This window comes from Sinocyclocheilus grahami, unplaced genomic scaffold (genome assembly GCF_001515645.1).
Source record: "Sinocyclocheilus grahami isolate Dianchi unplaced genomic scaffold, SAMN03320097.WGS_v1.1 scaffold535.1, whole genome shotgun sequence".
Lineage (NCBI taxonomy): Eukaryota > Metazoa > Chordata > Actinopteri > Cypriniformes > Cyprinidae > Sinocyclocheilus > Sinocyclocheilus grahami.
Window position 1 is genome coordinate 1,691,518 of NW_015505714.1, and position 13,253 is coordinate 1,704,770.

General features: G+C 35.3%; 1 protein-coding gene across 1 annotated transcript in view; it reads right to left on the bottom strand.

Moving 5' to 3' along the window:
- Nucleotides 1-2,624: 2,624 nt before the first annotated feature.
- lnpep (leucyl/cystinyl aminopeptidase) overlaps nt 2,625-13,253 on the bottom strand; it is a 16,078-nt gene continuing 5,449 nt past the window's right edge. The window contains exons 7-18 of the mRNA XM_016238325.1: nt 11,499-11,612; nt 9,947-10,078; nt 9,662-9,793; nt 9,302-9,453; nt 8,041-8,132; nt 7,755-7,938; nt 6,735-6,891; nt 4,780-4,964; nt 4,431-4,592; nt 4,199-4,339; nt 3,089-3,170; nt 2,625-2,984 (exon numbers count right to left, since the gene is read on the bottom strand). Coding sequence (XP_016093811.1) covers nt 2,853-2,984; nt 3,089-3,170; nt 4,199-4,339; nt 4,431-4,592; nt 4,780-4,964; nt 6,735-6,891; nt 7,755-7,938; nt 8,041-8,132; nt 9,302-9,453; nt 9,662-9,793; nt 9,947-10,078; nt 11,499-11,612 — 1,665 coding nt within the window. The 3' untranslated portion in view covers nt 2,625-2,852. The remainder of the gene's footprint in view (nt 2,985-3,088; nt 3,171-4,198; nt 4,340-4,430; nt 4,593-4,779; nt 4,965-6,734; nt 6,892-7,754; nt 7,939-8,040; nt 8,133-9,301; nt 9,454-9,661; nt 9,794-9,946; nt 10,079-11,498; nt 11,613-13,253) is intronic.

A 13,253-nucleotide genomic window follows, 5' to 3' on the forward strand; every position in this document is an offset into this window, starting at 1 on the left:
TTACGCAACATCTTAAAAGCCTAGAATTCAAACCCAGTGTTTAACAACATAAAATATGACAATTTCCATCCTGTTCAAAGAAATCTTCTTCAGGCATGAGAAGTTTTTCAAAAGCCATTTAAAATACTGCACATTTTTCACAAGCAAGCATATTTTCCCTTTAAACTATCGGTCAAGTTGAACAATTTAATGACTGGAGTTGTTACTAGCATTTCTTAAATGAAGTCTCTGACAGGACAAGGAAACATTTCAGGGGGAAAAACCATTACATAACTTATTTTGTGAACGACAGCCAATAACACAAATCACTTCACGATGGACATCACAGAAATCAACAGGTTTATATGAATCCCAAATTGTGGCAGCTGAAACAATGATCTAAATAATTCCAGAAAATGGATAGTATTTTTGACACCTCATTGTGTTTAATTAACTATATCCAGATGAATTCAGATACAAGGGAATTACAATCGTTATCGCTTGTGTTTAAACAGATCTATAGTAACAAACATGAATATATTCATCGATAACTGTAACACTCCAACCTGACATTAGAAATGTCCATTACAGTGTAACAATGCTGCCGTTGTCCTTATTCATTTCTATCATAAATACATGAATAAAGCTTCTGATCAAGCAAAACTACAACTGCTACATACAAAAATAACTACAATGTACCAGCTGTATTACAATGTACCAGTCATATTTGACATTTTATGAGGTCAAATCACTGAGCTATAATCAAAAACCTGAAAGTGAATTTACATTTGAGCTATAGACAGTGAGCACAGATTCTCACACTCCATGAACCAAACTAAACATTTATGTACGGAGTTAAAATAATATAAAAAAATACATGCACAAAAATGCACAAATATTCACACTGTATTTGTGGACTGGATAAATGTGCATTTTGACACATACATTTGTGCGAGGTTGTGACTCCATATTTTTTGACCAACTAAAAGCATTCAAAATATTCGAAAATAATTCCTGAATAGCATGAAAATCTGTGAGGAAAATCTGTGAAGAAAACACATCACACACACACAAAAACCTTCAATCCTTGAAGAGTACAAATCAGTAGCAACCAGTGAAAAATGTAACAACTCTCAATCAGTGATGTGACTTTAGAGCCCCTTTTTTGTCTTGTGGCAATTTCACAAAAGTGGTTTACTATTAACTAAATCCCTGGACATAAGGACTTGCAAACAAATACTTTTCTACATCTCAAAACATATGAGTTAAACCACAGACTTTTAACAACAGAACTGTAAAATATTTCAGCTTCATCAGAATGTGCTTAGCAAAACCCAAAATAAAGTCCACACCTAAATGTTTAGGAAATTCTAACATAATATTTCCAATGTCAAACTTTTACCTATATGAAAGCCTGCACAAGAATGACATAACACACACACTCATTTCTAAATGAAACTCCAAAATACATTTTGTGCAAAAGACAAAATTTGGAAAACCTCTAAGGCAAGAACATTTAGACAGTGCTGGATTCAAGCATTGCAGACTATGCAAATGATTAAAACTTCACCGCCACGTACATAAATAAAACTTTTATATCTAGAAAAAAGGGGGATTGTGATGACACCCATGTAGCATAATTTCAGTTTTCATAATTTTCCTTTTTTTTTTTTTTTTGGCAATTCGTGATAAGGGCATATTTAAGAGATACTGATGGGAGGTTTTGGTCTGTAGCCGCTGACGTTAATTAAAAGGGTTTAAATGCATCATGATATTTCAACAACAACCAGATTTGCCCTGAGCAAGCGGAATCTTTGAGTAGTGCAAATAGTGCTTGAGGCAAGACCCATACACATACTGAGTTGGGCCCCAAAAGAACAGCAAAAAGACAACGCATCAACCTTCCCCAAGCAGCAACTAACACTAAAGTTATGACAAAGGAAATCATATGCTGACTGTACGGTTTCTTGGAGAACTTGGGAGGATATATATACATATGCTTTACAATTAATAACCAGACTTGTTCATTTACATAAGCTAGTATTTAAGGCTAAATGTTTTCAGGCAGATATCTGGCAAGCTTCTGGCTACTTCACAGCTCACTGGAGTACTCAAGAAAATTCCCTATTAGACGCCCTGAAAAGTAATGTTGGTAACACTTTCTATGAAGCCCATATTTATAACACATTATAAAGGTATTCTTAAGGCATTATAATGAATGCATAATGCATTATAAAATACTTTATAATATGTTATATCATCTTATAAATGATCATAACAACAATTACAATACATTATAATGCTTACGCATTTGTGATTATAAGTTTTAAGATTATGATTTATAACACACAATGAACACCATATAAAATCTATTTTCACATTTATAATGGACTATATATCTTGACATTGTTTATTTAAGATCTGCACAGTATCTTGTAAGTGGTTAGGTGTGGAGTGTTATTTGAGTGTAGAATTGGCGCGCTGTTAGATTTTTGGAGAGGTGCACGTCAGGCTATGGTGTATGGGTGTGCGTCTATGCCAGGTAATACATTATAACTATGAGAAATATAATCCATTGTATATGACATAACATATTATAAGGGTTTTTATAATGCATTATGCATTCATTATAATGCCTTAAGAATACCCTTATAATGTATTATAAATATGGGCTTCATAGAAAGTGTTACCGAAATGTTTTTAAACGGCCCTTTACGTCCAAGTAAATCTGCCCTTCTGTCTTGAGTTTGTCCTAACATGGTATATTTATGGCTCTGGCTGTTGTGATGGTAATATCACTCACACCTGCATGTTCCCGGTGACGTCACCTGAGGAAGTGAGAGGCACGAGAGAGGAGCCGTCTCTTCCTCACACTACAACCATCTCTGGAGCGTGTTCAAGTTCTTTTCCATCCATCGCATGTTGAATTTAATGGTCTCAATGGCCTCCTGCACGATCCTCATCTGAGAACCTTTCGTCCCCAGAGAAGTGAAGAAGTTCTGGGTCTGGATGAGAAAAAAAAAAAACATTACTCTAGTACAAATACACAAAGTAAAACTTTACTGTTTTTTATTTAATCGTAGCTATGCTTTTTTGGGGATGAACAGACCTCTGTGAGATGTGTTTTTGTGGAAAACTGACTGGTTGCGGACATGAGGATGCTCTGAATGGCAAAGGATCCAACAGGAAACCTTGCATGAAAACAAAAATGGAAAAGAAACAACATTAAATTGTGCACTCAATGTTTTAACATGCACAATAAACATATATATACTGATTTTGCATATATATATATATATATATATCAGTTCAACAAAAACAAAGGATCTACATGCAAATCAAAACCTACATCATACAAAAATGCATTTACTTTTTTATCAGGGTTTTATTTGCCGTACTAAAAAATTACAAATGTGCATACTAAATACACTGAATGAATGTGGTTGGGGTCATTAAGGATTTTCATGTTTTTGAAATAAGTCTCTTATGATCATTAAAAAGCTGCATGTATTTGATCAAAAATACTGTAAAAATTGTAATATTGAGAAATATTATTGCAATTTAAAATAATTGTTTTCTATTTGAATGTTTGTAAAATTTAATTTATTCCTGTAATGGCAAAGCTGAATTTTCAGCAGCCATTACTCCAGTCTTCAGTGTCACATGATCCTACAAAAATCATTCTACTATGCTGATTTGGTGCACAAGAAACATCTCTTATAATCAATGTTGAAAATAGTGCAGCTGAATATTTTTGTGGAAACGGTGATATATTTTCAGAATTATTTGATGAATAGAAAGTTCAAAAGAATAGCATTTATATGGAATAGAAATCTTTTGTAACAATGTAAAAGTCTTTACTATCACTTTTGAACAATTAAAAACTATTAATTTCTAAAAAAAAAAAAAAAAAAAAAAAAAAAAAAAAAAAATTTATAAAAAAAAAACTTTTCATTGTTCATATGAATTGCACATTATGACTCAAGACTCAATCATATATATAGTGTCAATATCAGGTCTTAAACATCTATGACCTTTCCCCTCTAAATAAACACTGTTTAAGGTATCTTCATGACCTTATACCTTGTCGTTATACCTTGTTATTAATATTCTGCATATTATTTAGAATAAATGTGTGGATTCAAAATGTCGCTAAAAAACAAATATTTAAGTAACCCTCCTCCAGGTTTTTGTCTTTTAATATAAGTTCACCACTCACTTTTGAGTGATTTTATCCCAGTTCTCCTTCACAAAATCCCAAGCGTAGAGGTAGCCAGCAAAGTTCTTGCAAATTGCATTGATCACCAAAGGAAATTCTTGAGTTTGAATCTCACTTCCATCAAGACTTTTCTGTAGAATCCTTAAAGGGAAAGACAAATTAAATTCAGGTATGTCTGTACTGACATCTCAAAAGAATTTTCCCTCTAACGGAACATGCTGCCCGGCCTTACCAAATGATTTTCCGTATATCCTGAGTGCTTGCCAAAGCTTCCAGTGTCTTGTGTTTCTCTTGGTCATTGATGGAGTGTTTATATGTGTCTAGAAGCTTACCCCATCCTTCATCTGTCTGAGCAGCAACTTTGAAGACTGTTCTCATGAGATCGCTGGGAATCCTAAAACAACAAGGCATATCACAAGACGTTCCTCTGTTCTCATGAAATACTGCAGTGAAGAGTACAAAAGTCAAGAACTTTAGACAACTTCTCCTTTTTGCAAATCACAAGATTAGAAGACAAGTTGGTAGTTAATGAAGAGCAATCCAAATAATTCAGCCAAGGGTCAATCACCACACAAACTTACAGAGAAGTCTTGTTGGAAGTGAACCACTGATCAAACAGATGCTTGGCCTGTGTTGAGCAGTTACGAATGTTAAGGAAACATGCCATCTCCAGCAGGGCAGAACGAAGCGTCATCTTTGACACAGAAGATTCCAGGTTCCATGACTGACCCGCCATTAAACTTCCGAAATGGTCATCAATGTAACTCTGCAAAGATTGAATTCCAAAAAAAACATTCAAACAAGTTTTAGCACTAAATATGTTTTTTATAAGATGAAATAAAAAGTCCCTTTCACACAGTAATATCAGTAAATTGCGTAATAACGACTAAATACAAAAATGCGCCGTTCACACAGGCAATGACATTCTTTCTTTTTACCGGTAAAGCACCATTCACACATCAGTTTCAAAATGTTATGACTGGCCCAGTGTATACATCTTACGTCAGCGCGTTCTGCTCATACTCGAGGATTAGGTGTGTTGGACTTGAAGCGGTGCTGCACAGACCGATCGGCGTTTGACATCAAATTACCTCGAGAGGGATTTGAAAGCATGCGGAGTCGGTCTGCTCTCTATAGCTCTCGTGGTACTTTGATGTCAAACAGCGATTGGTCTGTTATTATTAGGAGATGTGAGGATCTGGAGTACTTACCATTGGAAAAAGCGTAACAGCTAACTTCACGTGAGGCACCTCAGCCAATTATACAATGGCCTCTGGTCACCTTCCCTGTGTATCGCAGTTTAGCATTAGCGGTTACACTTTTTTGGCTAAAGGTAGGGATGGGCGATACCACTTATTTTGTTTTCGATACGATACTGATACTTTTAAAGGCCAGTATCGTTGATATACCGATACGATACTTATAAACTGAACTTTTAAATTATGAAATTTATGAAATTATTAAATTACTAAGAGTAAAATGGGTAATGATACCCACTTAACTTTATAATTGAAATGCATTTTAACATTCAATACGCCTTAATTGCAACTTATTAGGTTATATTTTTGTTTACACATGGTTAAAATATGTTTACTGTAGTGGTAACCATGGAAATCTACAAATACTACAGTTGAACTACTTTCACTTTAGTAAAACCATGGTTCATTTTCATAAGGGACTGCCAGTGACAGGCTGTCGCGTGCAAAAAAAAAGCAACCTTTTTATTCTGACAGTGTATGATTTATACTAACATTACAGAATAGAACATGATCAATAGGAACTTTTAACATTCAATTTAACTAAAAGTAATTGCACAAACTATAGGCTACAATTTCAATTTGTTCAATGTGAAATAAACTGTTCTGTCCTCATTGTTCTGTGCTGCGTTTCCCAAAAACATCAATGGTTTCTGCTGATTCTTTTGGGAAACGCAGCCCTGTTTGAATACATTGTCAGAAGTGAGTGAATGCTCTCTGTGATTGATTGGTTCTGTCTTGCATCATTTGCGTGTGTTCAGAAGAGCAGGAAAATAGTTCTATCCTACACAATTATTTGCTAACATAGGTTATTCGTCAAATTCAATGCATATTGTACGCATTACATCATTACATCATAAATCATTGGTAAAAAAAAACAACTTAGTATCGATATTTTTTATTAGAGTATTGATACTTTCGATACTTGCATCAGTATCGATATATTGATACTTTAGGATCGATACGCCCATCCCTAGCTAAAGGTTGCAGGCTTGCCTTCCAGTGGCTTTGTCATACCCATAGACTGTATACCGCTAATCCTGTTCTGCATTCACACAGAGCACATTACCGGTAATTCACTGATAATGTTACAACTTCTCATACCGGTAAATTGCCGAACAAATTTACCAGTATTTCTGAAAAGGTCCTATTCACAAATGATCTCTTAACAGTAATTTACCGGTAATTTACCAGTAAAGACTGTATGTGTGAAAGGGGCTAAAGAGAGCCATTTAACTACAACAGCCACACAAGGTGTTGTAGATGAATGCTGTACCTACCGTCATTCTAGAGGCCAAGGTCAACTCTGATCGTTTGTCCAGCAACATGTAGATCTGACCAAGCTGGAAGAGAGCTTCAGTCAGGGGAGCCGTTTCGGTCTCATTTCTGATGTAGTCCATTAGATTTAAGACCTGTCTGAAAGACACCTTGCCCGAACTGGAGGAAAGATGAAGCGTACATTCTTTATTTTCACTTATTTACTGAAAAATATACACTACTGTTCAAAACGCTGGGGTCAGTAAGACTTTTTTTAAAGAAATTAACACTTTTATTCAGCCAAGGATGCATTAGATTTTTTTTTGTTAAACTTGCTATTCATTAAAGAATCATGAAAAAAATTTATCGTTTCCACAAAAATATTAAGCAGCACAACTGCTTTCAACATTGATAATAGTAAGAGAGGCCATATTCATATGAGAGGTCATCATATTAAAATGATTTCTGAAGGACCATGTGACACTTAAGACTGGAGTAACGGCTGCCAAAAATTCAGCTTTACTTCACAGGAATAAATTACTTTTTAACATATATTAGAAAAGAAAACAGTCATTTTTAATTGTAATAATATTTCACAGTATTACTGTATTTTTGATCAAATAAATGCAGCCTTGGTGAGCACAAAAGAAAAAATATTACTGACTGCAAACTTTTGAACGGTAGTGTATCTTAAAAAGAGAAAAAATAAAAAAGGACTTAATTTAATGCAGAATTCTGCATGCTGGTTTTGATGGGTATTACAGTATTATATTACTGAAATGTTCTCGAAAACGTACTACACCCACACCAATCAATTTTGACCCAGTTGTTTATGGTGGGATAATTACATTTATATTTAAATTATTGTAAAAATAATTTGCAAAACAAAGAGCAAAAGATAATTGTTTCTAATAAAATATTTTAATCTGAACCACAATCATAATTAATAAAATGTTATTTCCAGGTTTTCCATGACTGTGGGAATCCTGCACCATCAGCTCTCGAAAGTCTTGTCTAATAACTTCCATTAAATGCAGATCTACCTAGAGAGAGTAAAGATGTTATTGATGAGAGCTGCTCGGTCTTTACAGGAGAGGACATTCACATCCCCCTTCAAAGCATCAATCAAGTTCTTCCATCCCTCCTCATCATAATGCACTATGTAGAAGCCATCATTCCTGAAGTTGAACTTCAGCCACTTCACCTGATCTGGAAGCTTTAACGTGGCTGGAAAAGATTTAAAGCAACAAACAATATATTACTGAATATTTCCAGTAGTTGGAAACATCTGTCTATGCCAGTACACTCAGTCCTGAGGACAATCCTCACCTGTTTTGTCCTTGAGATGGAACACTTGCTTGCAGGAGCTGAGAAAACTACAGCTGTCATTTACATACGTCAGGGGAATATGCCACAAGCTGCTATGGGTAACACAAAAGTGGATCAATAAATATTCCACATCAAGAGAGGCAGAGTTCACATACAGCTTGCTTTTTCAATAGAGCAATATTGAACTTTGACTCTAATCAATATAAGAGTCCTTGTTTAAAACGTTGTTTGCACCTTAAAACAAACAAGACTATTGTTTCCCATGACACACACTACATTTTAAAAGTTTGGGGTTGGTAAGATTTTTTAAAATGTTTTTGAAACGATCTTATGCTCACCAAGGCTGCATTTATTTGATCAAAAATACATTAGAAACAGTAATATTCTGAAATATTATTAGAATGTGTAACTTTTTTTAAAAAAAATAACTTAAAATTGATTTTTTTTTTTTCTATTTTTTTATTCCAGTCTTCAGTGTCACATGATCCTTCAGAAATCATTGTAATATGCTGATCTGGTGCTCAAGAAACAAGATATTATCAGTGTTGAAACAGCTGCTTAAAGCGATAATTCATCCAAAACTATGTTAATTTACTCACCCTCAGGCTTTCCAAGAAGTATGTGACTCTTTTTTTTTTTTCAGTAGAACATTAGAATATTTTTAGCCGAAACCATAGTCCTTGGTTATTCATAAAATACAAGTCAACAGCTACCAGCACTTGAGAATCAAAAAAGCATATAGAGGCAACACAAAATTAATACCTGTGGCTCCTGATGATATATTGCAGTCTGTGCAAGAAAATAAATATCATTTTCAACATTATTACCTCAACATATAGTCAGGAGCCACAGGTATTATTTTTGTCTTGTCTGTATATGCTTTTTTGATTCTCAAAGTGCCGATAGCCACTGACTTGCATTTTATGAAACATCAAGGACCATGATTTCAGCTAAAAATCTTCTTTACTGTTTTACCATCTTGGATGGCCCGAGGGTGAGTAAATTTACAGCAAATTTTAATTTTTGGGTGAACTATCCCTTTAATGTTTTTGTGGAAACTGAAATACATTTTTTAGGATTCTTTGATGAATAGTAAGCAACACTTTTGATTAATGTATAAAAATATTAATAATACTAAAACAAATCTTACTGAGCCCAAACTTTTGAAAGCTAGTTTTAAAACAGCTTTCATGGCCTACAGCCTCCTAATTCATGAGACATTTTTAGATCAATGTTCACAGTTGCAGTAAAAGTCCTCTACCTGTCGTCCGTGCTGTTTTCAGCATTCAGAAGGAAATGTTCTTGTGTCAGTGTCACTTGAGTGCCATTTTTCTTCACTGTGACTAGAGGAAAGCCCTTATGAACAGTCCAGGTGTTCATCATCTCAGATACACTTAAGTTTTGTTTGCTCACCTATGGAGAACATGGATGTCAGCGCACACTAATAAAACCTTGGCTCAGATGTCAGCTCAGTTGCTTCATCATTATGTAAAAGTGCATTGTTTAATTTTGTAATTGCCTTTATCATACTCAAAACAACTCTTTGTTTTGTTTTCGTAAATAATGGAATGCAATCACTATGCAGGCATCGTAAGTTCATCTCACTTAGAAAAGGTCTGACCTGGGAAAGACTGTTCCACAAGTCTTCACTTTCAGTGTTTGATAGGTTATACTTTTGTAAGTACTCAATCACTCCTTTTCGAAACTCCCCATCTGTGAGTGTTGCATTGAGCATCAGCAGTATTGAAGCCCCCTTGGATGAAAAGTCAGACCAAGAAACATGCTCAAGTTCTAAGTATAGCTATATGATCAATAACACTCAATGACAAATGATTACATTGTACCAGTTTCCAAAAAGACGGTTAATTAAAGCCACTTCACAAGCAACAGGTAATTTATAACGTACCTTCTCATAAGACACAGAGTCAAACATCTCTTCCACCTGCTCAGGTGTGCTCACCACAGTAGACACTGGGTGGGATGAGTTCAATGCATCTTTGGTCAGTGCTTTAAAGCGAACATTTAAGAATTCAATGTCCTGGAAATGAAAGACACATGATCAAATACAGACATTCTCAATGACACACATTCAAATAGGGTGTTCCCACCATAGGAGTCGATGGAATCGACTCTTCAACTCAATTTACTTTACATCAAAACAAGGTCAAGTAAAGTATACAAGATTGCAGTCATTATTACACACTAATGTATTCTTTTTTACCCAACATGAAGCCTTAGTGTGCTTTCACACCTGGCCTGTTGTTTCGGAACCTGGCGCGTTTCCCCCCTTAGCTCGGGTCGTTTGGGCATATGTGAACATGGCAATCACGCTCGGATCCGCGCCAAAACAATCGGTCCGAGATCGCCTGAACGAGGTGGTCTCGGCTCGATTGAAAACGAACTCTGGAGCGGTTCGGTTGTAGTGAGAATGCAATCCGATCTAACGGACCAACGAACCAGGCTATATCACAATGTATAATGGGTAATTACGTAAGTTCCGTGAAAAGCATTAGCTTTGTTGTTTTGCTAATACTTCAAAATGAACCTGTGAATGTCTGTGGGTGAGCACGTCTTCGCCATTCAAAATCAAAGTGCACTTTTTCATTTTATAATGCCTTATTGTTCTTCTTCCTAGTAGGTGCATTTTAAAAATGTTTTCCCCTATGAATTCTGGACTTCTGCTCAAAATGATAAATTAATATAACGACAGCTACAAAAAACCCAATAATAAGCCCGCAAAGCTGTTGTCGTTCCATCCTAACGGATGACAGCCCTGACAGCTATGTGGAATCCCGGAAAATAAACCATGGAACTTTGACCAATGAGAGAATAATTTACTCGCGCGTGACTTGTATGAACAAATTTGGTCCATTTAGAAACTTCGCTGTCTGAAAGCAAACCGCACCAAGAATAAAAAGCAACACTGTAATAATTATAATCCCTGTTTCGGAACAAAGCAATCGATCTACAGGTGTGAAAGCACCCTAAATTATTTAGAACAACACATTTTTTTGCGTGACTGTCCAAATTACTAGCGTCATTTTACCAGCACTACCCAGTACAGCTGTACTACACCACTTTACAGCACAGCAGCGCTATTGCAAACAGGAACAAGTATACTACATCGAAATGTCATGTTGGCGTGTTATTTGAGCTGACGTTGCTTTTTCTTGGAGCACGAGCGGTACTTGAGTGGAGTGTTCGCATGGGCTGTGAGCAACCCAACAGAACACACATTCATAGAGCGGAATGTTGAGCGGAGCGTCACACCGCGCAGTGACAGCTAGAGGGAGAGTGAAACCTGCGCACTGAACACAGATTTTTCGCTGACAATTTTCGGCCAAAATTTCAGTGCATCCCTAATACATGTAAAAATACTCTATTCAGAGTCCAGGACTCTTCTCAATTCCCCAACACTACATTCAAACAAAAAATGTTTTAGTAAGACTAATACTTACTATATTAAGTTCTGGGAAAACAGTTTCAATCGACATGTACTGCATGTAGGTTGCAAATCCTTCATTCAGCCAAAGATCATTCCACCATCTCATAGTGACAAGATTTCCAAACCACTGAAAAGCAGAAAAACAGGACATGACATAATGCACACAGCATTTCCGACTAGCCTTTTCAACTGAACTGAAAGACATTACATTTATTTTAGACATAGCATTTATAATATATGTTTTATGTCAATATCACTATTGTCATTCACTTGTGCCAAAAATTTGGAGTGAAAGCTTAAAGGGATAGTTCACTCAAACATGAAAATTCGGTCATCATTTATTCACCTCACATTGTTCCAAACCTGTATGAGTTGAACACAAAAGAGGATACTTTGAAGAATGTTGGTAACCAAACAGGTGCTGGTAGCCACTGACTTCAATATATATATATTTTTCTGTACTATGGAAGTCAATGCTACCAGCAACTGTTTGGTTACCAACATTCTTCAAAATATCTTCTTTTGTGTTCAACAGAAGAAATAAAGTTATACAGGTTTGGAACAACATGAGGGTGAGTAAATGCTTCATTTTTTGGTGAACTATGCCTTTAAGAAAAAAACTTGAAGTAGGTCAACATTGTAATCAAAGCTGGATGTAAACAATACTTAAATACACACACCCTGGTAAAGCAGCCACCAAACATGACTATTATTTCCCTGTCATGAGAATGTTGCTTTATTTATAAAGTGAATTACCTGGTGGGCAAGTTCATGAGCAACGACAGAGGTCACCAGTTGCTTGTCTACAGAGGAGGAATTACTCCCTACTAGCAAAGTCGTCTCACGGAATGTGATTAGTCCCCAGTTCTCCATGGCTCCGGCGAGGAAGTCAGGAATGGCCACTAGATCTATTGATTTTGAAAGGACATTCGGTCACGTCATGTCACTAGAAATAAACACTTTTAGGTTTGTTATTTGTAAAGCAACTTTAGCGTGTATGTCCAGCTATTCTAGAAATCTAATAATCCCTTTTTGAAGAGTTTCTTTAAGGAAAGGTGTCTCACCCAGCTTGCTTAACGGGTAATCGTTGTCAAAGAATGTATTGTAGAACTTCAACAGTTTACAAGCTGTGTCCAGAGCATACTGCACTTGATCCTTTTTGTCTGGAATGGCATACACAGACACCTGCACAAAATTTGGGAAAAAAATAAAATAAAATACCATAATGCAATATGTTTACATAATATTTGTAACACAAGACATTGATTTTGAGAACACAACATACCATAGTTTTAGAAACATTATTACTGACACCGATGAATTCAGCCACAATAAATGCAACTAGGTAAGTGCTCATTTGAACACTTTTCTCAAACTCATCTTCTTGAAGCTCATTTTTTAAATCTGTGGTTTTGACCTAGAAAATAAAAAACATTGGACAATAAAATGACAAAACTTATATATTATAATCTGAGAACAAACTTGCATGACAATATTTGTAACTCATAAAAATATCAAAACTAAAATGAAAAAGTAAAAAGACTAATAAAACAAACAGAAGCTGTAATAAGAATTATATATATAAACCAATTACATTTAAGAAAGTAATTAAATATTTTATAGATTAGTCTCTTAAATGAGAAAGACTAAAATAGAAGTTACAAAACATGTATGACCTAACCAAACAGCAATGAAAATGTTTTATGTATTAGCCTATTAATTAAAAGTGAAAAAAGCAGATCAATCAATCAATCAATCAATCAATCAA